This window comes from Scyliorhinus canicula, chromosome 1 (genome assembly GCF_902713615.1).
Source record: "Scyliorhinus canicula chromosome 1, sScyCan1.1, whole genome shotgun sequence".
NCBI classification, from domain to species: Eukaryota; Metazoa; Chordata; class Chondrichthyes; order Carcharhiniformes; family Scyliorhinidae; genus Scyliorhinus; species Scyliorhinus canicula.
In genome coordinates, this window is record NC_052146.1 from 166,728,631 (window position 1) to 166,754,661 (window position 26,031).

Here is a 26,031-nt window from a genome sequence, read left to right on the forward strand (position 1 = left end):
ATTTTAGAAAGTTGTGTGTGGACTATAGAAAGTTGTGTGTGGACTATAGAAACTATCGTGCGACAATCACCAGGCAGGAATGTTCCCTTCCAGTCGGGGAACACTTCAGCAGTCAAGGGCATTCAGCCTCTGATCTCCGGGTCAGCGTTCTCCAATGCTGCCTTCAGGACACGTGACAACGCAAAATATCCGAGCAGAAACTTACAGCCAAATTCCGCACACATGAGTATGGCCTCAACCGGGACCTTGGATTCATGTCGCATTACATTCACCCCCCACCATCTGGCCTGGGCTTGCGAAATCCTACCAACTGTCCTGGCTTGAGACAATTCACACCCCTTTAACCTGAGGTTACCCCTATCTCTGGATCTGTAAAGACTTAATTACCTGCATATGCTCACATTCAAAGCATTGTCTTGCATCTTTGACTTTGTCTATATGTTTCTGGAACATACCTCTTCATTCACCTGAGGAAGGAGCAGTGCTCCGAAAGCTAGTGTTTGAAACAAACCTGTTGGACTTTAACCTGGTGTTGTAAGACTTCTTACTGGACTATAGAAAGATGAATGCAGTTACAAGAACGGACTCTTATCCTATCCCACGCTTGGAGGACTGCATTGAGAAGGTGGGACAATCAGCTTTTATTTCCAAACTGGAACTTACTTGAAGGTTACTGGCAGGTACCTTTACCCGAAAGGACAAAGGAGATTTCAGCTTTTGTGACTCCAGGTGGTATATACCAATTCAAGGTATATACCAATTCAAAGTTATGCCATTTGGCATAAAAAACACCCCAGCCACATTTCAACGGTTAACTAACAAAGTCGTTTCAGGATTACCCGATTGTGCGGTATAAATCGACGATCTGGTAATTTTCAGCCACAGTTAGAAAGTACATTTGAAGCATCTGATGGAGGTATTTTATCGACTTCAAAATGTGGGTTTGGTGGTAAACCTAGCCAAAAGTGAATTTGGACAAGATGGTAGGTGGGGAGTAGATCACTGGAGATTTCAAAATCCTGGAAGGAAATTATTTTCATTCTTCTCCCATGTACATCAGGGGCGTGATTCTCTGCTCCCCATGCTGGGTGGGAGAATCACGGGAGGGCTGGGCAACTCACGACACGTCCGCCTGCCCCCCCCCGTGATTCTCTCGCCACCCGCTCGTAAGAAGAATCGCCGCTCGCCTTTTTTCACGGCAACCAGCGATTCTCTGGCCTGGATGGGCCGAGCGGCCTGCCATTTCCGACCGGTTCACGACAGCGGCAACCACACCTGGTCGCTGCCGTTGTGAACATGGGCACCAAATGCTCTTTTGAAGCATGTGGGGGGCAGAGAGGGGAGTGAGCACCACGGCCGTGCTCGGGAGGGGACTGGCCCGCGATCGGTGCCCACCGATCGTCAGGCCGGCGTCTCAAAGTGACGCACTCTTTCCCCTCCGCCGCCCTGCAAGATCAAGCCGCCACATCTTGCGGGGCAGCGGAGCGCATCCGCGGGTTGGAGCCGTCAGCCGTCATGACGTCAGCCGTGCATGCATGGGTTGGAGCCGGCCAACCTGCGCATGCGCGGCTGACGTCACTTAGGCGCCGCCGGGGCAGCACGGTGGCCTAGTGGTTAGCACAACCGCCTCACGGCGCTGAGGTCCCAGGTTCGATCCCGGCTCTGGGTCACTGTCCGTGTGGAGTTTGCACATTCTCCTCGTGTCTGCGTGGGTTTCGCCCCCACAACCCAAAAATGTGCAGAGTAGGTGGATTGGCCATGCTAAATTGCCCCTTAATTGGAAAAAATAATTGGCTAATCTAAATTTATAAAAAAAAAAACTTAGCGTCAAGGCCCGGCGGCCGAGAGTTACGGAGCGCCGCTCCTAGCCCCCCGTGTGTGGGTGAATAAGGTGCGAGGTGCGGCCTCCAAGGCCGTCGTGAAACTCTGCCGAGTTCACGACGGCCTTCCCGATTTATCGCGGGAGCGGAGAATTCTGCCCCAGGTATCTGTGGGGGGCATTTGTGTTGGTAGTTAATAAAATGTTTACTGTGTGTTTGTAAAATGTGAACTAAATTCATAGAATAAACATTGTTTTGTTTAAAAATTCTTAAGGTCTCTGTGGCACAATACCTGGAAAGTAGGCCTTTGTGCTCCTCATAACCAAAATCTGTTTAAAGGTGCAGGTGAAGTAAACTCCATGACATACTTTGGAGTTTTCTAAACCTTGGGCCCATAACATGAGGGCTTCTGCAGTTTTGAGCCCTCAGTTTCTGCCATAAGCCTCCCTTTTTTCCTTATCTAGCTCTGGATATCCCTTGGGTTCTTTGGACCTATTGCTCCCACCCTTCGCTATCATGGGAAAATGTTGGTCCTGTACACTCTCTCTTTCCTTTTGAATCAATCCCACTGCTCTAATGTAGGATTTCCTACAAGTAGCTGCTCCCAGTTAACTTTGGACAGATTTTATTAAAATTGGCCCGCCCCAATTAAGAAGCTTAATTTCCGGTCCATCTTTGTCCATTTGCATAACTCAAACTTATGGTCGCTGTTTCCAAAATGCTCCCCCACTGAAACTTCATCCACTTGCTTCATTCCCTAAAACTAGATCCACACTGGCCCCTCCATTTTAGGACGTTCTATGGATTGGCATAAGTAGCTCTCCTGGACTCATTTTAAGAATTTCACCCCCTCTAAGCCTTTCACATTTTGACTATCCCAGTGAATACTGGGGAAGTTGAAATCACCTACTATTAGCATCCAATTTTTCTCACAATCCTCAGAGATTTGATTCTATATCTGACCTTCTATCTCTCCCTGGCTGTTTGAGGGCCTATAGTACACTCCCAGCAACGTAATCATCCCCATTTTGCACTAAGTTCTACCCATATGGCTTTATTTGAGCAATCTACCAAGATATCATCCCTGAGCACTGACAAGATGTTCTCCCCAATTAATAATGCAATTTCTCCTCCTCCTTCACCTCCTCTCCTATCATGCCTGAAACACCTATACCCTTTTCCCGTAAAAGCTCCCAGATCAGGAACAGCAAAGGTTAGTTACACAATAGAACACTCACTAAACTTGTTTTCTTCTGTTGCAGCTCCTGTGGGGCTCCCTGATGTCTGGTGGCATATTGAAGATTCTGCTCAAGATAAAAAACTGTACATTCAACTATTTTGGAAGGTGAATATATTTGTGAGATAGTTTATAATAATAATCTTTATTACTGTCACAAACAGGCATACATTAACATTGCAATGATGTTACTGTGAAAAGCCCCTAGTGGCGACATTCCGGCGCCTGTTCAGGTATACAGGGAGAATTCAGAATGTGCAAATTACCTAACAGCACGTTTTTCGGGACTTGTGGGAGGAAACCAGTGCACCCGGAGGAAACCCACGCAGACACAGGGAGAACGTGCAGACTCCGCACAGTGACCCAAGCCGGGAATCAAAACTGCGACCTGGAGCTGTGAAGCAACAGTGCTGCCTGTTGTGCTACCATGCATGTTATGCAGCTGTTGAGTTTGTGTGGATTGTAGGAAATTAATATGCATGTTTTTTATTCATTCCTGAGATGCGAGCATTGCTGCTAGTGTAGGCGCTCATTCCAAATGGCCCTCAACAAGGTGGTGGTGAGTTGCTTTCTTGAACCTCGGCAGTCCAGAGTGCTGTTAGAGAGGGAGTTCATGATTTTCATTGTGGAAGTGAAGAATCAGCAAAGTAGTTAATTTGCAGGGGAACATGCAGGTAAAGGCGCTCTGCTGACAGAGATTGTGGGTTTGCGAGTTACTGGTGTTGGAGGGATTAATATTTGAGATGGCCAATCAAGCAGATAACCTTGTACTTAGATGGTGTCGAGCTTTGAGTTTTGTTGGAGCTGCACTCATCGAGACAAGTGGAGAGGATTCCATTATACTGCATAACATGTACATTATAAATAGGGTTTGGAGAATGTGAGGTGAGATGCCCAGAATTCCCAGCGTCTGACCTGCTCTAATAGTCACGGTATTTAAGTGAAGCTAAATGAAGTGGCGGCTGAAATAGTAGACCATAAGACATGGGAGCAGAATTAGGCCACTCGGCCCATCGAGTCTGCTCTGCCATTCAATCATGGCTGATATTTTCTCATCCCCATTCTCCTGCCTTCTCCCCATAACCCCTGATCCCTTTATTAATCACGAACCTATCTATCTCTGTCTTCAAGACACTCAGTAAATTGGCTTCCACAGCTTCTGCAGCAAAGATTTTCACAGATTCACCACCCTCTGGCTGAAGAAACTTCTCCTCATCTCTGTTTTAAAGGATGGTTCCTTTAGGCTGCGATGGTGTCCTCTGGTTCTAGTTTTTCCTACAAGTAGAAACATCCTCTCCATGTCCACTCTATCCAGGTCTCGCAGTATCTTGTAAGTTTCAATATGATCCCCTCTCATCCTTCTAAACTCCAACGAATACAGACCCAGAGTCCTCAGCGTTCCTCATATGACAAGTTCTTCATTCCAGGGATTATTCTTGCAAACCTCCTCTGGACCCTTTCCAAGGCCAGCACATCCTTCCTTAGATATGGGGCCCAAAACTGACCGGAGCCTAACACAGCCTCACATCCTCACATCCCTGGTCTTGTATTCTAGCCCTCTTGATCTGAATGCTAACATTGCATTTGCCTTCTTAACTGCCGACTGAACCTGCACATTAACCTTAAGAGAATCGTGAACAATGACTCCCAATTTCCTTTGTGCTTCTAATTTCTGAAGCATTTCCCCATTTAGAAAATAGTCGATGCCTAAACTCCTCCTTCCAAAGTGCACTTTTCCACATTATATTTAATTTGCCGCTTTATTGCCCATTCTCCCAGCTTGTCCAAGTCCTTATGCAGCCCTCTTGCTTCCTCAATACTACCTGTCCCTCTACAGATCTTTGTATCATCTGCAAACTTAGCAACAATGGGGCAGCAGGGTAGCATGGTGGTTAGCATAAATGCTTCACAGCTCCAGGGTCCCAGGTTCGATTCCCGGCTGGGTCACTGTCTGTGTGGAGTCTGCACGTCCTCCCCCTGTGTGCGTGGGTTTCCTCCGGGTGCTCCGGTTTCCTCCCACAGTCCAAAGATGTGCGGGTTAGGTGGATTGGCCATGCTAAATTGCCCGTAGTGTCCTAATAAAAAAAAAGTAAGGTTAAGGGGGGGGGGGGGTTGTTGGGTTACGGGTATAGGGTGGATACGTGGGCTTGAGTAGGGTGATCATGGCTCGGCACAACATTGAGGGCCGAAGGGCCTGTTCTGTGCTGTACTGTTCTATGTTCTAACTTAGCGGGGGACGATGGACAGGGCGGGGGACGATGGACAGAGCTTTCGGGGGTGTGGGTCGGAGAGGGGAAGGTGTCTAAAAAAAAAAAAGGGGGCAGCACGGTAGCATGGTGGTTAGCATAAATGCTTCACAGCTCCAGGGTCCCAGGTTCGATTCCCGGCTGGGTCACTGTCTGTGCGGAGTCTGCACGTCCTCCCCGTGTGTGCGTGGGTTTCCTCCGGGTGCTCCGGTTTCCTCCCACAGTCCAAAGATGTGCGGGTTAGGTGGATTGGCCATGCTAAATTGCCTGTAGTTTCCTAAAAAGTAAGGTTAAAAAGTTGTTGGATTACGGGTATAGGGTGGATACGTGGGTTTGAGTAGGGTGATCATTGCTCGGCACAACATCGAGGGTCGAAGGGCCTGTTCTGTGCTGTACTGTTCTATGTTCTATGTTCTAACAGTGCCTTCAGTTCCTTCTTCCAGATCATTAATGTATGTTGTGAAAAGTTGTGGTCCCAACACAGACCCTGAGGCACACCACTAGTCACCGGCTGTCATCCTGAAAATGACCCCTTTATCCCCACTCTCTGCCTTCTGCCAGTCAGCTAATCCTCTATCCATGCCAGGATCTTACCCTTAACACCATGTGTTTTTAACTTGTTTAACAGTCTCCTATGTGGCACCTTGACAAAGGCCTTCTGGAAATCTAAATAAATCATGCCCACTGGTTCACCTTTGTTTAACTTCCTTGTTATCTCCTAAAAGAACTCTAACAGATTTGTCAGATACGACCTCCCTTTGACAAAGCCGTGCTGACTCAGTCCTATTTTACCATGCACTTCCAAGTACTTCCTAGATTCTGGAAAGGTGCCATCAGATTGGCAAATCACAAATGTAATTCCTCTAGTCAGAAAGGAGGTAAAAGAAACAGGAAACTACAGGCCAATTAGCCTAACATCTATCAAACATCTGACATCTATCATAGGGAAATTTCTAGAATCCATTATTAAGGAGGTTATGACAAGACATTGAGGAAATCTTAATGCAATAAGTTAATATAGTTTTGTGAAAGGGAAATCATGTTTGACTAGTTAATTGGAATTCTTAGAGAAAGTAACAAGTTAGGTGAATGAAGGGGAACATGTAGGTATGCTGGACTTGGATTTGCAGAGGGTGTTTGAAGTGCCACATCAAAGTTTACTATTCAAAATGAGATTTTGGGGTTTTATGGATAGAGGATTGGCTAGCTAACAGGAAACAGAGCATATGGGTACATTTTTGGTCTGGCAAGCTGGAACTAATGGAGTGTTGGGCATCCATTATTTATAATCTATATAAATGACTTGATGAAAGGACTGGATGTATAAAGTAAGTTGTGAGAAGGGCATAAAGAGTTTGCAATTTAGATATTGCTTCATTGCTTTGCTTAACCAAGTGAGTGGACAAGAAATTGTCAGATGGAGTATAATGTAAGAAAATGTGAACTTCTCCACTCTGGAAGAAAAAATAGAATATTAGTTAAATATTTAAATATTCCGGTATAGGAATCACAAACAATTAGTATGCAGGTTCAGCAAATGATCCGGAGGCAAATGGGATGTTGTTATTTGTTGCAAGGGGGTGGAGTAGAAAAGTAGGTAAACTGGGTCACTATCTTGGAACTCCTTCCCAAACAGCACTATGGGTGTACACGTATCAATAGACTGCACCGATTCAAGAAGCAGCTCACCACTACCTTTTCAAGGGCAATTAGGGATGCGCAATAAATGTTGGCCAAGTCAGTGGTGCCCACATCCCTTGAATTAGTAAAAAAAAGTTTGGCTAGTTGCATAGGGCATTGATGAGACCACATCTGGAGTATTGTGTACAGTATTGGTCTCTTTACTTTAAAATAATATAATTGCATCAGAAGCGATTCAGAGATGGTTTACTCATCAAATTCCCAAGGTGAAGGTGTTATCTTCTGAGGAAAGGTTGAGTAGATTGGACCTGTATCCATTGGAGTTTGGAAAAATGAGAGGTGAACTTATTGGAACCTATCAGATCCTGAGGGCATTTGACAGGGCGGCCCCTGAGAGTGACTGGAACTAGGAGACACAACGTAAAAATGTTGACAAAGAGTCATCCAGACTCAAAACTTTAGCTCCCGTACAGCATCCGCAGTAATTTGCTTATAACATAAAAATTAATGTCTGAAGACACAGTTGAGGAGAATTTTAAGAGTGTTGTTCATCTGTGGCAATCTCTTCTCCTGAGTGTGATGGAGACTGGGTCATTGAATATTTTTAAGGCTGAGTCAGATAGATTTTTGAATGACAAGGGAATCAAATGGTACTGTAGACAGACACTCTTGTGTATTGTCTTATGATTGAATGACTCTATGGATATGTTGGTCAATTTTGGTGGCACGGTGGCACAGTGGTTAGCACTGCTGCCTCACAGCACCAGGGACTCGGGTTTAATTCCAGCTTCGGGTGACAGCCTGCGTGGAGTTTGCACATTCTCCCCATGTCCGTGTGGGTTTCCTCTGGATGGTCTACTTTCCTCCCACAGTTCAAAGATGTACATTTTATAATATAATAATAATCGTTTATTGTCAAAAGTAGGCTTACATTAAATGAAGTTACTATGAAAAGCCCCTAGTTGCCACATTCCGGCACCTGTTCGGGTACATGGGGGGAGAATTCAGAATGTCCAAATTACCTAACAGCACACCTTTTGGGACTTGTGGGAGGAAACCGGAGCACCCGGAAGAAATTCACGCAGACACAGGAAGAACGTGCAGACTCCACACAGACAGTGACCCATGCTAGGAATTGAACCTGGGACCCTGGCGCCGTGAAGCAACAGTGCTAACCAATAAACAATTATTATTATATTATAAAATGTACATCTTTGGACTGTGGGAGGAAAGTAGACCATCCAGCGGAAAGCCACATGGACATGGGGAGAATGTGCAAACCCCACGCAGGCTGTCACCCGAAGCTGGAATTGAACCCGAGTCCCTGGGGCTGTGAGGCAGCAGTGCTAACCACCGTGCCACATTTTAAGTGGACTGTCCTGGGATGTACAGGTTAGGTGAGGGCGGGGAGTGGGCCTAGCTAGGATGCCCTTTCAGAGGGCTGGTGCAGACTTGATCGGCCAAAAGACCTCCTTCTGCACTGTAAGAATTCTATTCCATAGAAATTTAAGACTGACACAGCTGCAGAAAATTAGTGTAAGTTGGACAGATGTGAATTTGCTGTGCAGACTTTAGCCATGTCATTTTGCTTTTTCCCGCTGAGGTTTTGAATACATTTTTAATACCTCACCAGCAACTGAAAGATTCAGAAGTGAACGGGAGGATCAGTGGCTACAGGGTGACATACAGACCTGAACATGAGACCAATCATCCTGAGATCACTCTCTGCAACACCAGTAGTCTGAGCTGCAGAATTTCAATACCAAAAGGAGATGGAAACATCTGCATCCGTGCTTACAACAGTGCTGGAGAATCACCTCCATCACAACTAATCGTGAAGACACTGTATCAGACAGGCAAGTTTAATACAGGACTCTGCTGCAACTCAATTATTAAGGAAATAGCGTCAATTTGCTCTTTCTTATACATAAATTCGGTCTCAAAAGTAATTTCTAAACAGCTATTTGCTCCACCCCTTGGTCATATTCTTCCTCCTCTTTTTTTCTATCTTCAGCCATGTTCTCCAAATGTTTCCTAATTCCTCTATCTTGGCCTACACTCATTTTCAATTTTGAATTTAATTGGATTCCGTATCAGTTGAATAAAATAGCAACAGCCACATAAAAGAGGGTCCGGGCCTGGCAAAGAGAATAGGGGAGAGGGAGATAGAGACAATGATTGCAAGAGAACAAAGAACAGTACAGCACAGCACCAGGCCCTTCGGCCTTCCAAGCCTGCGTTGAGCATTCGCCTGTCTAAAGTAAAACCTTATGCACTTCAGGGGTCCATATTCCTCTATCCCCATCCTCTTCATGTACTTGTCAAGATGCCCCTTGAACGTCACTATTGTACCTGCCTCCACCACCTCCTGTGGCAGTGAGTTCAAGGCACCCACTACCCTCTGTGTAAAAAAACTCCCCTCGCACATTTCCTCTAAAGTTTTCCCCTCGCACCTTAAACCTATGTCCCCGAGTAATTGATTCTTGCACCCTGGGAAAACGCTTCTGACTATCCATTCTGTCCATGCCCCTCATAATTTTGTAAACTTCTATCAGATCGCCCCTCAATCCTCAACCTCCGTCATTCCAGTGAAAACAATGAGAGTTTATCCAGCCTTTCCTCGTAGACAATGCCCACAATACCAGGCAACATCCTGGTAAACCTCTTCTGTGCCCTCTCCAACGCCTCCACATCCTTCTGGTAGTGAGCGACCAGAATTGAACATTATATTCGAAGTGTGGCCTGTCTACAGCTGCAGCATGACGTGCCAATTTTTTAACTGAATACCTCGGCCTATGAAGGCAAGCATAACGTATGCCTTCTTGACTAACTTATCCACCTGCGTTGCCATTTTTAGTGACCTGTGGACCTGTACACCCAGATCTCTCTGCCTGTCAATACTCTTATGGGTTATGCCATTCATTAATAATAATCTTTATTGTCACAAGTAGGCTTCCATTAGCACTGCAATTAAGTTACTGTGAAAAGCCCCTAGTCGCCACATTCCAGCGCTTGTTCGGGTACACAGAGGGAGAATTCAGAATGTCCAAATTACCTAATAGCATGTCTTTCAGAACTTGTGGGAGGAAACCGGAGCACCCGGAGGAAACCCACGCAGACACGGGGAGAACATGCAGAATCCGCACAGACAGTGACCTAAGCCGGGAATTGAATCTGGGACCCTGGCGCTGTGAAGCCATAGTGCTAACCACTATGCTACCATGCTGCTCACTGTATGCTACCCACCCATATTAGACCTTCCAAAGTGTATTACCTCACATTTGTTCGGAGTAAACTCTATCTGCCATTCCCTGAGGGTGAGAGAACGGGAGAGGTGGAGGGTAGAAAGAGTGGGACATGGTCGGGATTGAAAACATGGTCAGGGTTGGGAGGGGTCATGAGTGACAGTGGAAAAAGGAGCTGTGGATCAGGAGAGAGGAATTTTTTTTATTCATGCATGTGGGCATCACAGGTTGTGCCAGCATTTATTGCCCATTCCTAATTGCTCTTGAGGTCACAGGCCTTTGGGATAAAGATGGGGAGGCACTGGAACAAGAACAAAAACCTCGGGAGCACCGTCATCTTAACGGACTGCACCCTCCCCGCCAGTGACAGCGGTAACATATCCCACCTCTTAAACTCCTCCTCCATCTGCTCCACCAACCTTGTAAGGTTGAGCTTGTGCAGGGCCCCCCAGCTCCCAGCCACCTGGACCCCTAGGTACCTGAAGCTCTTCCCTGCCTGCTTCAGTGGGAGCCTACCAATCCCCTCCTCTTGATCCCCCGGATGCACCACAAACACCTCGCTCTTGCCCAGGTTCAGCTTATACCCCGAGAAACCCCCGAATTCCCCAAGGATCCTCATCACCTCCGGCATCCCCCCCACCGGGTCCGCCACATACAGTAGCAGGTCGTCCGCGTACAGTGACACTCGATGCTCCTCCACCCCCCCGCACCAGGCCCCTCCAGTTCCCTGACTCCCTCAATGCCATGACCAGGGGCTCAATTGCCAACGCGAAGAGCAAGGGGGACAGGGGGCACCCCTGTCTCGTCCCCCGATGCAGCCGAAAGTACTCCGACCTCCTCCTATTCGTGGCTACACTCGCCATCGGGGCCTCGTAGAGCAGCCTCACCCAACGGATATACCCCTCCCCAAACCCAAACCTCTCCAGCACCTCCCACAAATACTCCCACTCCAACCTATCGAAGGCCTTCTCCGCGTCCAACGCCACCACTATCTCCGCCTCCCCTTCCACCGCCGGCATCATAATGACATTGAGGAGTCTTCGCACATTTGTGTTCAGCTGCCTTCCCTTCACAAACCCCGTCTGGTCCTCATGTATGACCCCAGGCACACAATCCTCTATTCTAGTGGCCAGGATCTTTGCCTGCAGCTTGGCATCGGCGTTCAGCAACGAAATCGGCCTATATGATCCACACTGCCGAGGGTCCTTGTCCCGCTTCAGGATCAAGGAAATCAGCGCCCACGACATAGTTGGGGGCAAAGCCCCCCCCCCTCCCATGCCTCGTTAAAGGTCCGAACCAACAGGGGGCCCAACAGGTCCAAATACTTTTTATAAAATTCCGCCGGAAACCCGTCCGGCCCCGGCGCCTTCCCCGACTGCATGCTCCCTATCCCTTTGACAACCTCGTCCAACTCGATCGGTGCCCCTAGTCCCTCCACCCGCTCCTCTTCCACCCTCGGGAAACGCAACCTGTCCAGGAAGCGCCCCATTCCACCCTCCTCCACCGGGGGCTCAGAGCGGTACAGTTCCCCATAAAAGTCCCTGAAGACCCCATTGACCTCTACCCCCCTCCGCACCACCTTCCCAGCGCTATCCCTCACTCCCCCAATCTCCCTGGCCGCGTCTCGCTTCCGGAGCTGGTGCGCCAGCATCCTGCTCGCCTTCTCCCCGTGTTCATACACCGCCCCCTGTGCTTTCCTCCACTGGGCTTCCGCCTTTCTGGTCGTCAGTAGGTCAAATCTGGCCTGTAGGCTACGCCTTTCCCCCAGCAATCCCTCCTCCGGGGCCTCCGCATATCTCCTATCCACCTGCACCATCTCCCCTATCAGTCTTTCCCTTTCCCTCTGCTCCCCCCTCTCCCTATGGGCTCGGATGGAAATCAATTCCCCCCTCATCACCACCTTCAATGCCTCCCAGACCATCCCCACCCGAACCTCCCCGTTATCATTGGCCTCGAGGTATCTCTCAATACACCCCCGGACCCTCCCGGCCACCTCCTCCTCTGCCAGCAGCCCCACCTCCATGCACCAGAGCGGACGCTGGTCCCTCTCTTCCCCCAGCCCGAGGTCCATCCAGTGCGGGGCATGGTCCGAAATGGCAATGGCGGAGTATTCCACTTCCTCCACCCTCGGCACCAGCCCCCTGCTCAGGACAAAAAAGTCAATCCTCGAGTAGGCCTTATGTACATGGGAGAAAAACGAGTATTCCCTGGCCCTTGGCCTCTCAAACCTCCAAGGGTCCACCCCCCCCAACTGGTCCATAAATCCCCTCAGCACATTAGCCGCCGCCGACCTCCTACCCGTCCGGGACTTGGATCGATCCAATGGGGGATCCAGCACAGTGTTAAAGTCTCCCCCCATGATCAGGCCCCCCACCTCCAGGTCCGGAATGCGGCCCAGCATACGCCGCATTAACCCCGCATCGTCCCAATTTGGGGCATAAACATTCACCAACACTACCCGCTCCCCCTGCAGCTTGCCACTCACCATCACATATCTCCCGCCACTGTCAACCACCACCTTCAACGCCTCAAACGACACCTTCTTCCCCACCAGAATCGCCACCCCTTTACTCTTCTCGTCCAGCCCTGAGTGGAATACCTGACCCACCCACCCCTTTCTCAGCCGAACCTGGTCCACCACTCTCAGGTGTGTCTCCTGGAGCATGGCCACATCCGCCTTCAGTCCCTTCAGGTGCGCAACTACTCGGGCCCTTTTGACCGGCCCATTCAGCCCCCTCACATTCCAGGTTATCAGCCGGATCCGAGGGCTCCCTGCCCCCTTCCCGCAGAAAGCCCGCACTTTCGCCCTGCCGGGCCCCGCCTCCTCCAGGGCCACTCCCATTGTCAGTCCCCCCCACCAGCTCCCCAAACACCCCGTTTACCCCTCAGTCCAAACCCGTCCACCCAAATCCTGCTAGAAAACCCATAAAGAAAACACCCGTACGGCATCACCCCACCCACCCTACGGCCACCCCACATCATACCCTAAATCCCGCAGATACACATGCAGTATAAATAAATACAGTATTCCACAGCATCCCCCATCCGGGGGACCCTCAGTTTGTGTCCAGTTTCTCGGCTTGCACAAAGGCCCACGCCTCCTCCGGGGACTCAAAATAGTGGTGCCGATCCTGGTAGGTGACCCACAGACGCGCTGGCTGCAGCATTCCAAACTTCACCTTCAGTCTGTGGAGCACCGCCTTCGTCCGGTTAAACCCGGCCCTCCGCCTCACCACCTCCGCACTCCAGTCCTGGAAGATCCGCACCTCCGTGTTCTCCCATTTGCTGCTCCGCTCCTTCTTGGCCCACCGGAGCACACACTCACGATCCACAAACCGGTGGAACCTTACCAACACCGCCCGCGGCGGCTCGTTCGGCTTGGGCCTCCTAGCCAGAATTCTGTGGGCCTCCTCCAACTCCAGGGGCCCCTGGAAGGACCCAGCCCCCATCAGCGTGTTCAGCATCATCACCACATAGGCCGCTAGGTCCGACCCCTCCAGCCCCTCCGTGAGGCCCAGGATCCGTAAATTCTTCCTCCTTGACCGGTTGTCCAACTCCTCGAACCGCTCCTGCCATCTTTTATGGAGCGCCTCGTGCACCTCCACCTTCCCCACCACGGCCACGACCTCGTCCTCCCTCTCGGCGGCTTGCTGCTGCAGCTCCCGGATCGCAGCCCCCTGGGCTGTCTGGGTATCCATCAGTTCCCTGTTGGTTACCTTGATGGACTCCAGCAGCTCCACTTTCAGATCCTGGAAGAGGCTCAGCAGTCGTCTGGACTCACTTCTTCAGTTCTTCAAAACTTTCGCCGGCCGCCATTTTCCTCCCGATTCTCTCCCTGCTCCGCTCCTGGTCTGCACCATGGGACCTCTGGGGAAACTCCTGGCCTCTTCCCCGTCGGGATTTGCCTCTTAAGCTCCGTTGGGGGCCTTTAGGGGCTGGTTTAGCTCACAGGCTAAATCGCTGGCTTATAAAGCAGACCAAGCAGGCCAGCAGCACGGTTCGATTCCCGTACCAGCCTCCCCGGATAGGCGCCGGAATGTGGCGACTAGGGGCTTTTCACAGTAACTTCATTGAAGCCTACTCGTGACAATAAGCGATTTTCATTCATTCATTTAAAAAAGCCCCGAAGTCCGTTTTTTTCGGGAGCCTCCGAACGTGCGGCTCAGCTGGTCATTGCCGCTACTGGAAGTCACGTTATGTGTTTTGTCATGACCTAATGTTACGAATGCTGAAATTGTTATTTTAAAATGGCCTTTTATCTATCAGAAATAGCTGATTTCTAAAATATGTTCCATTATAAGCCAAATATTAGTAGATATATTCCAAAGACCAAGGGAGGACAGAGTGGCATGAACCACTCTGGCGTCGGGCCACCCCAAATGTGTGGAATCCTCCGCACCATCATGGGCTAGGCCTACCCCGGAGTGGTTGGCGCCCCGCCGGCCGGCAGGGAAGGGGCTTGGCGCCACGCCAACCGGCACCGAAGGGCCTCCACTGGCCGGAGCGATTCGGCGCATGCGCGGGATCCAGCGCGTGCAGGCGTCATTCCCGCGCATGCACAGAGGGATTTGCTTCAGCACCAGGAATGGCGGAGGACCACAGCCTCCGGTGCGGAAGGATAGAGTGCCCCCACAGCACAGGCCCGTTCGCGGATCAGTGGGCCCCAATCGCGGGCCAGGCCACCGTGGGGGCCAGATTGCCCCGCGCTCCCCCAAGAACCCCAGGGCCTGCCAACGCCACCAGGTCCCGCAGGTAAGGTACCTACTCCAATTTACGCTGGCGGGACGGGCAACAGAAGGGCGGGACTTCAGCCTATCGCGGGCCAGAGATTTCGGGCAGCCCCGGCATCCATTGATTCGCGCCGGACCCCGCCATTCTCTGAGGCAGGCGGCCGGGTCGGTTTTTGGGGGGGCGGGAGAATTAGGAGGACGGTGGGGGCAGGATTCATGCCGACCCCCGAAGACAGAAATGGCTGTCTTCAACACAGGAAAGGAATTTCATATCTTTTCTGGAATTCTTTTCCGGAGTGAGTACAGGGATCAATTTATTGTTAACGGAGGAGGGGAAGTAACGATTGATGTAATGTTGCTGTTTCGGACTGGGACTGTGGTCTGGGTAAGATCAAGTTTAAAGTTGCAGACAGTTCTGGTCTAAAACCAGTGACAAAATGGGTTTTAAATCATCTTAATGCACTCAGTTCACAGTTTTCCTCTTTTGGCTGGAGTTCCATTCCAGAAAACTCCTTCCAAACTTTTTCAAACATTTCGTCATAGTTTTTGAGACCTTTTAAAACCCAGGCTGTTGTCTTTTTCACTTCAACTCCAAGCTGTTTGGTGCTTAATGGGTTAAGTTGTATTGCACTTTTTTGCCATTTGGCTCGTTGTTCAACTAAATAGGCTTTTCTTGTTTAAAAATCTCAAAGTCTATTAAAGCTGCCATGAGAGGCTTTTGGGTTGGGGCCAGCAGCATCTCTTGGTCGGTTTCAGAGTAACATCACGGTTTGTTCTGGGGAAAAAGGGTCCTTGAACCCGGAACGGACAGATAGTCCATTTGCCCAGACTCCCCCTGTGGAATTCCGATCAGTGTATTCATTATTTTCATGTCAGTGGCAGCTTGCAATAATGCAGGATTTAGATACCATTGGTACATCTTGGGCCTTAGTTAAAATCATGTCAACTCTTGCTGTTGGTGGCGCTGTTTGCTTTGGAGAATTGAACTGAGGTTCTAAAGACAGATTTGATGTCTTTTGAGCAGTTAATTTGTCTGTCAGTAATTTGTTATGACATTTCATGGTGTCCATGTCACTTTTCAAAATACATTTTTCCTCAAGGAACTGGCAATTTTGAATTTTAAGACCATCATTTTCTGATATTACCTGTCGAAGTTTGGATTCTGAGTCAGTATTTCTCTTTTGGGGTTCATCAATTTGTAATAGTAATAGTTCTGCATTTTGAGTCTGCCAATAGTGTTTCAGTTTGATCAGATTTCTCAAGCTTAGATTTTGCAGCTCGCAATTGGTCAATGACTGCCACTAGTTTTTCTTTTGCAGTTTTAAGTTCGCAATTGTGTTTTGTGTTTGCAACTGTTTCTTGCTGCTTATGGAGCTGGGCCATTACTGCAAAAGACCATTTCAGAGGTTTCTTTTTGGTCAATCATGTGGTTTTCCCCAAAACTTTTTTGTTAGTCGTGAAGGAACCACTGTCCTTTAGGCTTGTCATATTTTGATTCAATTTTCGTTGCTTCTCTAGACAATCCAAAATGCCTATAAATTGAAGATCTGAGGTCTCCCAATATATCGTCAACAGAGGCATCTGGTTCAGCACGGCCTCCCTTAGAGGTTGTGTGAAGTAGTTCTCCACCATTTGAAGGTTCTGAATCTATTTTAGGATTTTTGTCCGCCATAAACTCAGCCTTACACACAATTTTTTTGGTCGTCAATCACGTTTTGTGCAATCTGACGATCACACGGCCGCGACTATTCGTTATTCAGTCTCATTTTATTTAGTTTTACGACCTGCAACCGATTGAATAATGCTTTCTTAAGGGGTGGAAGCACTATTTGGTGCGGCTTTAAGACTTTTAATGGGTGAAAAAGATATTCTCTTACCCCAGTCTTAGCCGTTTTTCTTTGGGTTTTCCGTCCTTCTGGCCTTTCTTCGGTCTTCCGATTTCCTCCAACTCTGCGCTCCTCCCCTTTTGCCGTCCTACGCCAATTGTAGAGATCTACCATGCAGTTCAATTGCAGTCTCGCATAAACTTTAAAACTCGGTAGAAATGTGAGTTACACGTCTCAGATGTGAAGTAAGAATCATTTATTGCCTTTACTGATTATAATTGAGAGAAACTTAAATCTATTTTCAGTAAAGCCTTGCCAGCAAAAGAAAAATGGGTTTTAAATTATCTTAATGCACTCAGTTCATAGTTTTCCTCTTTTGGCTGGAGTTCCATTCCAGAAAACCCTTCCAAACTGTTTCAAGCATTTCATCATAGTTTTTGAGATCTTTTAAATGGTTTAATTTATAAAACAATTTTAATTTTCAAAGCAAAGACAGCTTGCGCAGACATCAAGAGTTTTATAATGGAAAATATGAAAATTAGGAGAGCGAATAGTCAAATAAAAGTATAAATTGATTCAGCTAGAAAAAGGCTGTCCAAACTCTCATGTTTAAGGAAAATGTTATCGGTCTGAGGCCATCTGTCCTTACCTCTATGTTGTCTTGATTGGTTTGGGTGACTTTCAAATGCATTGTAAGAAGTCTTATAACACCAGGTTAAAGTCCAACAGGTTTGTTTCAAACACTAGCTTTCGGAGCACTGCTCCTTCCTCAGGTGAATGAAACATATATATAGACAAATTCAAAGATGTAAGACGATGCTTAGAATTCGAGTATTTGCTGGTAATTAAGTCTTTACAGATCCACTGGATATCTACATCCACCTGCAAGGTCGGATCAGTTTATTGACTGAGCAAAATATGGAACATCCAGCAATGTAGCCCTCCCTCAGTACTGCATAGAAGTAATCATGAGATCATGGTCCAGATCTACATTGAGCCGGGTTATCTCTGGAGCTCGTTAATAAGTGCAGGTACATCTGATTCTGGGATTCCTGCTTCCACAAGCGTTTTTGACACTTTGTAAAGGTAAGGTTAAGGGTCACTCTTGCTGAATCTATTGGGACGTCCAAACCCCATCCTCCACCCACCAGCAATTTCTGTTCAATCAAGTCACTTCGGAAAAACACATTGCTCACAGCACAGAGTAGTTGAGAACCTTGGAGAATCCTGTTCTCGAGTGGGGAACCAGGAAAAATAGTTACCTGCACCTATATTTCTTCATTGACAGCTTTGAAAAAAAAACTCCATTTCAGTAGTTCGATGGTACATAGTTTTCATTGCAGTGATTGGTTCGATGAAGGTAAGTTTACCATTACATTGTACAGCATTGTTTTTTTTTTAAATTTAGATTACCCAATTCATTTCTTCCAATTAAGAGGCAATTTAGCGAGGCCAATCCACCTGCCCTGCATATAGACATAGAACAGTACAGAACAGGCCCTTCGGCCCTCGATGTTGTGCCGAGCAATGATCACCCTACTCAAACCAACGTATCCACCCTATTCCAGTAACCCCCCCCATTAACCTTATTTTTTAGGACACTAAGGGCAATTTAGCATGGCCAATCCACCTAACCCGCACATCTTTGGACTGTGGGAGGAAACCGGAGCACCCGGAGGAAACCCACGCGCACACGGGTAGGAGGTGCAGACTCCGCACAGACAGTGACCCAGCCGGGAACTGTACCTGGGACCCTGGAACTGTGAAGCATTTATGCTAACCCCCATGCTACCGTGCTGCCCACAAATATCTTTGGGTTGTGGGGGTGAAACCCACGCAAACATAAGAACATAAGAACATAAGAACATAAGAACTAGGAGCAGGAGTAGGCCATCTGGTCCCTCGAGCCTGCTCCGCCATTCAATTAGATCATGGCTGATCTTTTGTGGACTCAGCTCCACTTTCCGGCCCGAACACCATAACCCTTAATCCCTTTATTCTTCAAAAAACTATCGATCTTTACCTTAAAAACATGTAATGAAGGAGCCTCAACTGCTTCACTGGGCAAGGAATTCCATAGATTCACAACCCTTTGGGTGAAGAAGTTCCTCCTAAACTCAGTCCTAAATCTACTTCCCCTTATTTTGAGGCTATGTCCCCTAGTTCTGCTGTCACCCGCCAGTGGAAACAACCTGCCCGCATCTATCCTATCTATTCCCTTCATAATTTTAAATGTTTCTATAAGATCCCCCCTCATCCTTCTAAATTCCAACGAGTACAGTCCCAGTCTACTCAACTTCTCCTCATAATCCAATCCCTTCAGCTCTGGGATTAACCTAGTGAATCTCCTCTGCACACCCTCCAGCGGCATGCTTTAATATTTTATTGTTTAAATAATAATCCCGTTTGCTGTTATTCCTACCAAAATGGATAACCTCACATTTGTCAACATTGTATTCCATCTGCCAGACCCGAGCCCATTCACTTAACCTATCCAAATCCCTCTGCAGACTTCCAGTATCCTCTGCACTTTTCGCTTTACCACTCATCTTAGTGTCATCTGAAAACTTGGACACATTGCCCTTGGTCCCCAACTCCAAATCATCTATGTAAATTGTGAACAATTGTGGGCCCAACACGGATCCCTAAGGGACACCACTAGCTACTGATTGCCAACCAGAGAAACACCCATTTATCCCAACTCTTTGCTTTCTATTAATTAACCAATCCTCTATCCATGCTACTACTTTACCCTTAATGCCATGCATCTTTATCTTATGCAGCAACCTTTTGTGTGGCACCTTGTCAAAGGCTTTCTGGAAATCCAGATATACCACATCCATCGGCTCCCCGTTATCTACTGCACTGGTAATGTCCCTTATTTCCTTAGATATCCACGGTCGATTTTCCCTCTTTCTTCCGTCCTTCCTTTCTGTTGGTATAAACCTTTGCTGAGCAAAATCGCTTGAAAGGTTCTCCACTGTTCCTCAACTGTTCCACCATAAAGTCTTAGCTCCCAGTCTACCTTAGCTAGTTCTTCTCTCATCCCCTTGTAATCTCCTTTGTTTAAACACAAAACACTAGTATTTGATTTTACTTTCTCACCCTCCATCTGTATTTTAAATTCCACCATATTGTGATCGCTCCTTCCGAGAGGATCCCTAACTATGAGATCATGAATCAATCCTGTCTCATTACACAGGACAAGATCTAGGACCGCTTGTTCCCTCGTAGGTTCCATTAAATACTGTTCTAGAAAACTATCGCGGATACATTCTATAAACTCCTCCTCAAGGTTGCCTTGACCGACCTGGTTAAACCAATCGACATGTAGATTAAAATCCCCCATGATAACTGCTGTACCATTTCTACATGCATCAGTTATTTCTTTGTTTATTGCCTGCCCCACCATCTCGTTACTATTTGGTGGCCAATAGACTACTCCTATCAGTGACTTTTTCGCCTTACTATTCCTGATTTCCACCCAAATGGATTCAACCTTATCCTCCATAGCACCGATGTCATCCCTTACTATTGCCCGGATGTCATCCTTAAATAACAGAGCAACACCACCTCCCTTACCATCCACTCTGTCCTTCCGAATAGTTCGATACCCTCGGATATTTAACTCCCAGTCGTGACCATCCTTTAACCATGTTTCAGTAATGGCCACAAAATCATAGTCATTCATGATGATTTGTGCCACCAACTCATTTACTTTATTCCGAATACTACGAGCATTCAGGTAAAGTACACTGATGTTGGTTTTTTTTACCTCTGCTTTGAATCTTAACATCTCCAGTTTTATTTCTTTTGTTATTACTGGGCCTATTCACTGTGCTCCCCTCAGTCACTGTACCTTGTACTGTCGCCCTTATGGATTTCTGACTATGTCTTCTCTGCCTTGCACTTTTCCCTTACTTCCTTTTGTTTCTGTCCCTGTTTTACTACCTTCCAACTTCCTGCATTGGTTCCCATCCCCCTGCCACATTAGTTTAAACCCTCCCCAACAGCTCTAGAAAACACCCCCCCTAGGACATCGGTTCCAGTCCTGCCCAAGTGCAGACCGTCCGGTTTGTACTGGTCCCACCTCCCCCAGAACCGGTCCCAGTGCCCCAGGAATTTGAATCCCTCCCTCTTGCACCATCTCTCGAGCCACGCATTCATCCTATCTATCCTGACATTCCTACTCTGACTAGCTCGTGGCACTGGTAGCAATCCTGAGATTACTACCTTTGAGGTCCTACTTTTTAGTTTAACTCCTAACTCCCTGAATTCCGCTTGTAGGACCTCATCCCGTTTTTTACCTATATCGTTGGTGCCTATGTGCACCACGACAGCTGGCTGTTCACCCTCCCTCCCCCCCCCCAGAATGTCCTGCAGCCGCTCCGAGACATCCTTGACCCTTGCACCAGGGAGGCAACATACCATCCTGGAGTCTCGATTGCGTCCACAGAACCGCCTGTCTATTCCCCTTACGATCGAGTCCCCTATCACTATAGCCCTGCCATTTTTCTTCCTGCCCTGCTGTGCAGCAGAGCCAGCCACGGTGCCATGAACATGGCTGCTGCTGCCTTCCCCTGGTGAGCCATCTCCCTCAACAGTATCCAAAGCGGTATATCTGTTTTGCAGGGAGATGACCGCAGGGGACACCTGCACTGCCTTCCGACTCTTGCTCTTTCTTTTGGTCACCCATTTTCTATCTCCCTCAGTAACCTTCACCTGCGGTGTGACCAACTCGCTAAACGTGCTATCCACGACCTCCTCAGCATCGCGGATGCTCCAAAGTGAGTCCATCCGCAGCTCCAGAGCCGTCAAGCGGTCTAACAAGAGCTGCAACTGAACACACTTCTTGCACGTGAAGGAGCCAGGGACAGTGGACGTGTCCCTGAGCTCCCACATCGCACACGAGGAGCATGACACGGGTCTGGGATCTCCTGCCATGTCTTAAACCCTTGGTAAACTTAAACAACTACAATTTCAAAATAAAAATAAATAAATTAGACAATGAAAAGAAAAAGAGAGACTACTTACCAGTCACTTACCAGGGTTAAAGAGCACCTCCTCACACTCTGCACCGAACTCCGGATGAGTCTCCTGGAAAAGTGCTCACTTACTTTGTGCGCTGTCTGTCTGTCTTTTATACAGATCTCAGCTAACTGATGACTCAAAAAAACCTTAACTTCAAAGAGAAGAATACAATGTGCCCCTAAACAGGCCTCAGGTGATTGCCAGATAACTGCCTCTCAGCAATTAGGGTGGGGGCAGCTTCAACCAATCAGACACTAAGCTCCACACTGCACTTTTAACTGAAAAACAGCAGAATTAGATTTTCCACTTACTTTTGCTGATTTACCTCACACGGGGAGAATGTGCAAACTCCACACGGACAGTGACCCAGAGCCGGGATCGAACCTGGGACCTCAGCGCCATGAGGCAGCACTGCTAACCACTGCTGCCCTATTGGTGCACAGTGGCCTGTTATCCACCGGTGGCCGTAGGGCGACATGCATCCCATGGATCACCCCCTGGACCCGGGGCATCCCGTCGATGGCAGCGAACCCGGCTGCTTGGGCATCCTGATGGGCACGGTCCACAGGGTACTGGATGTACCCCTCTGACTGCACAGATGCACCTGTGTGCCGATGCCTGTGGAATACTGGACAGGTCCCCACTCGGCGTCTGGAAGGATCCGTTGCGTAGTAGTTGAGGGCGATCGTCACCTTGACAGTCACTAGGAGCGGGTGTCCTCTCCCATATCCCTGCAGTGCCAGGTGTGCCATCATCTGGCAGACTGTTCATCCGCAGTCTCCACCTGCATGCCCGGTCCGGAAGGTCCTCAAATGACATGTGGTTGCGGTACACATGGGGCCTCACGGGGTGTCTCCTTGGCACCTCCTCCTCCTACTTGGCCTGTTGGGCGGCCAGCCCTCCATACCGATCGGCTGCCACTGCCTCTCTGCAGCCCGGTCCTCTGCTGCAGCACATGCCTCCTCTCTGAGTGGCCCAACCAGGTGCCATGGGCTACATTGTGGCCCCGGTTGGCACTGCGGGCTCCACCTACGCATGTCCCCCCCCCACCCCCTGCACCCTGGCGCCCATCCCTGCTGTCAGGGGCACCATGGGCTGGCACAGCCCTCACTGGGGTCTGCTGTCGGTGTGGCCCTGGCTGGTCCCCCATGGGGTGTCGCCGTTTGGGTGGGGTGTTCAGGGTTGGGGGTGGGGATGTGCCCCCATACTGCCGGTGTCACTGGGGCTGAGGTGGGTGGTCAGCAAGATGGCCACTACAATAGTGGCTGTCAGTGCCTGGGCACCGCCCCAGTCCTGTGGGGGGGGGTGTTCTCTGGCTGTTGGGCCCACCCCACCTCCCCCTCATCTCCCCTGGCCCTGTCTGGCCACCGCCCCCCCCCCCCCCCCCCCCCCCCCCCCCCGCCGCAACCAGCATGGCCGGTGTCAGAGGCGGCAGCCCACATTGACTCCACGCCATTTCCTACCTCCTCTCAATCAATCAGCAGCCAGGATGCCAGGTTCACGATTATTAAAACCAAAAGTGAACCACCCCATCGGGAAACCAGCCCAACAAAAATCCTGAATCGCGGAGGTGCCAGAGCAGAGGGCAGCAGGCTCGCTAATGATATACCTACTGCACTTTCAGGCTGTGCATTTACACTATTTTGGGGAGGCCAGAGCATCCTGATTCGACATCAAACCAGCGTCTACCACGATTTCGGCATCGGAAACTATTCTCCGCCTAATCGCGTTTACCTATTTTGGTGTCGGCTAACGGAGAATCCAGCCCATGATGTTACCCAATGAACCACAGATACCATCTTAACAACTCATCCAGATAGGAGTAGAGACACAGTGAATGGAAAACAGAGAGAAAGGAAGGGTTAGTGAGTAAAAATCTAAATTGAGGAATAAAGCTCCCCCCGCCCCTCGCCATAAAGTCGAATATGTCTTCCATTTTGACGGCAGGATGGGGGAATCTTTGACTCTCTTTGGCCGGGGCTGTCTATCCAGTGCCCGCTGCTCTGGGTCCAGAAGGGAATAGTTTGCCGGGGAGCATCTGGATGGTTCAGCTGCACCTTTCTTGCAATCAACAGCAGACCAGTTTCGACCTCTGTGGGTAAATACCCCATGTCCGACTCTGGGTCGGACAGGTCAACTTCCCGCATCTCGGAATTGTAGGGCTGAAACGCCTTGCTGGCTATCAATAGTAGTTGTTCTGGAGGAAGAGCCACTGCTGGCCTTGGGGGCCTCATCTGGTCCTTGGACACATGTACAGCCCAGCTTCGGAGATTGTCCACTTGTCAGTTAGAGTCCCTTGTACCCATGCAGAATATGAAACAGGACTGGGCCATTTTATTACTTTTCCCAGATCCACAACGCTCCAACTGCCAAATATCGAATGTAAGCGGTGTTACCCGCTAAAAATTCCCCAATGTGTCTGGTCCTTTTCGTTCCAACAAGTTCCTGTTGGTCGCGGATCCTTTTTCCAATACCCGGCTCAACCGTGTGCACAGCCAACGTCCCATCAAAAGCTCTGTGGGCGCTACCCCAGTTGTTGCTTGTGATGTGGTGTGATAGTAAAAATGGAAACAGGCGAGGTGGGTTTCTGGAGAACCCGAGGTCTGTTTCCTCATCCCAAGTTTAAACATCTGTATTGCTAGTTCGGACAACCCATTGAACGATGCGGTTCGAACATGATGGACCCCATTTTGTCTTAGAAAATCGGCAAATTCTGAACTTGTAAAGGCGGTGCCATTGTCCAATACCAGTGTCCCTGAACACTGAAAGATTGTCAGAGCCGCTCAGTGGTGGCTCGTGATGTTGTCGGGGTCATTCAGAACATCCATCCATGTGGAACGTGCATCCAGACGATGAGATACATCGCCTCTTTAAAAGATCCTGCAAAATCCACATGACCGGCCCGGCTATTCCCCTGGGTGAAGTGAAGCTGTTGGGGAGAGCTTTCAGTGTTCCTGGCAACATGTGCACTGTTGTGCTAACTTCTCAATCTCTGCATCTAATCTGGGCCATCAGACGCAGCTTCAGGCCAAAATTTTCATTTTAGAGACTCCCAGGTGTCCGCTGTGGAAGTCTTGCAAGATTGGCCACTGACCATTCTTGGGAATGACCACTCAGGAATCCCACAGTAGGATGCCATCCACCACGCTGAGTTTTTCCATTCTTGTGGTAAAAGCACATTGCTCCTCTGGGAGGGCGCGATGCTGGGCCCTGTACAGCACTATGTGGTGGATCCTGGCTAATAGTGGATATGTCTGTCTCCATGTCTTTACCTGGGCCCTGGGAAAGAGCCCCTAAAGTGTAGTGCAGCAATCACCTTGTCTGACGCTGTTGGCATTGGCGTACTACGGACAGAGGGCGAGGGCTGAGAGTGTCCTTATGAGAAATCTTCGTCCCTGGGCGATGTTCCAAAACACACTCATACTCCGGCAAGAGCAGAGCCCAACGCTGAATGCGGGTGCACTACTGGGGGTATTGACCTGTCCTCTTTGAACGGCCCTAATAAGCGCTTATGGTCCGTAGAAGCTGTGACCATATGTCCACAGACTTACTGATGGAAGCGTTTACTCTGATAACCAGCACCAAACTTTCTTTCGCTATTTGAGCGTAATTTTGCTCTTCCGCCGCCAAAGTGTGTGAAGCGAACCTTATGGGCTGCTCTGTACCGTTCTCCATCGTGTGTACCAGAATGGCACTGATGTGATAGGGCGAGGCGTCACATGTTAGCATTAAAGGTTTTGACGGGAAGAAATGCATCAGCAGATGCGGTGATGATACGTCATCGAAAGCTGTCTACTATGGTGGATCCCAAAACCAATGGTGACCCTCCTTTAACACCGGGTGCAGCGGGACCAATATTGTTACCACGTTTGGGATGAACTTGCCATCAAAATTTATAAGGCCCAAGAAAGAACGGAGTTCTGTTTGATCCTTTCGCACAAGTGTTTGTTGGATCACCCATACCTTATCATCCACTGAACTTTTTTTGTCCACGCTGCAGACGCATTGACTACTTCTTTTGGGTGGAACACTTTTCATCCCATAGGCAGACTCCCAACTGCCTTGAATCGACATAGCATGTCCTCCAGAATTTTTATGTGTTCCTGGTTGGAGGAATCAGTGACCATATGGCACATGCTGAGGAAATTAAAAATAGCAGCCTGGTGTACTCATACAAACCCCTGTGAGTGTTGATGGCTACATATTTCCATGAGGCCGGGTCCAGAATTAATTGAAGATAAGAGTGGCGCACGTC

The 26,031-nt window shown here is 48.8% G+C and overlaps 1 protein-coding gene across 1 annotated transcript in view; it reads left to right on the plus strand.

The window, feature by feature from the left end:
• LOC119969069 (interleukin-6 receptor subunit beta-like) overlaps positions 1-26,031 on the plus strand; it is a 291,637-nt gene that overhangs the window by 121,208 nt on the left and 144,398 nt on the right. Inside the window, exons 8-9 of the mRNA XM_038802271.1 lie at positions 3,083-3,165; positions 8,578-8,800. Of these exons, the coding sequence (XP_038658199.1) occupies positions 3,083-3,165; positions 8,578-8,800 (306 nt within the window). The remainder of the gene's footprint in view (positions 1-3,082; positions 3,166-8,577; positions 8,801-26,031) is intronic.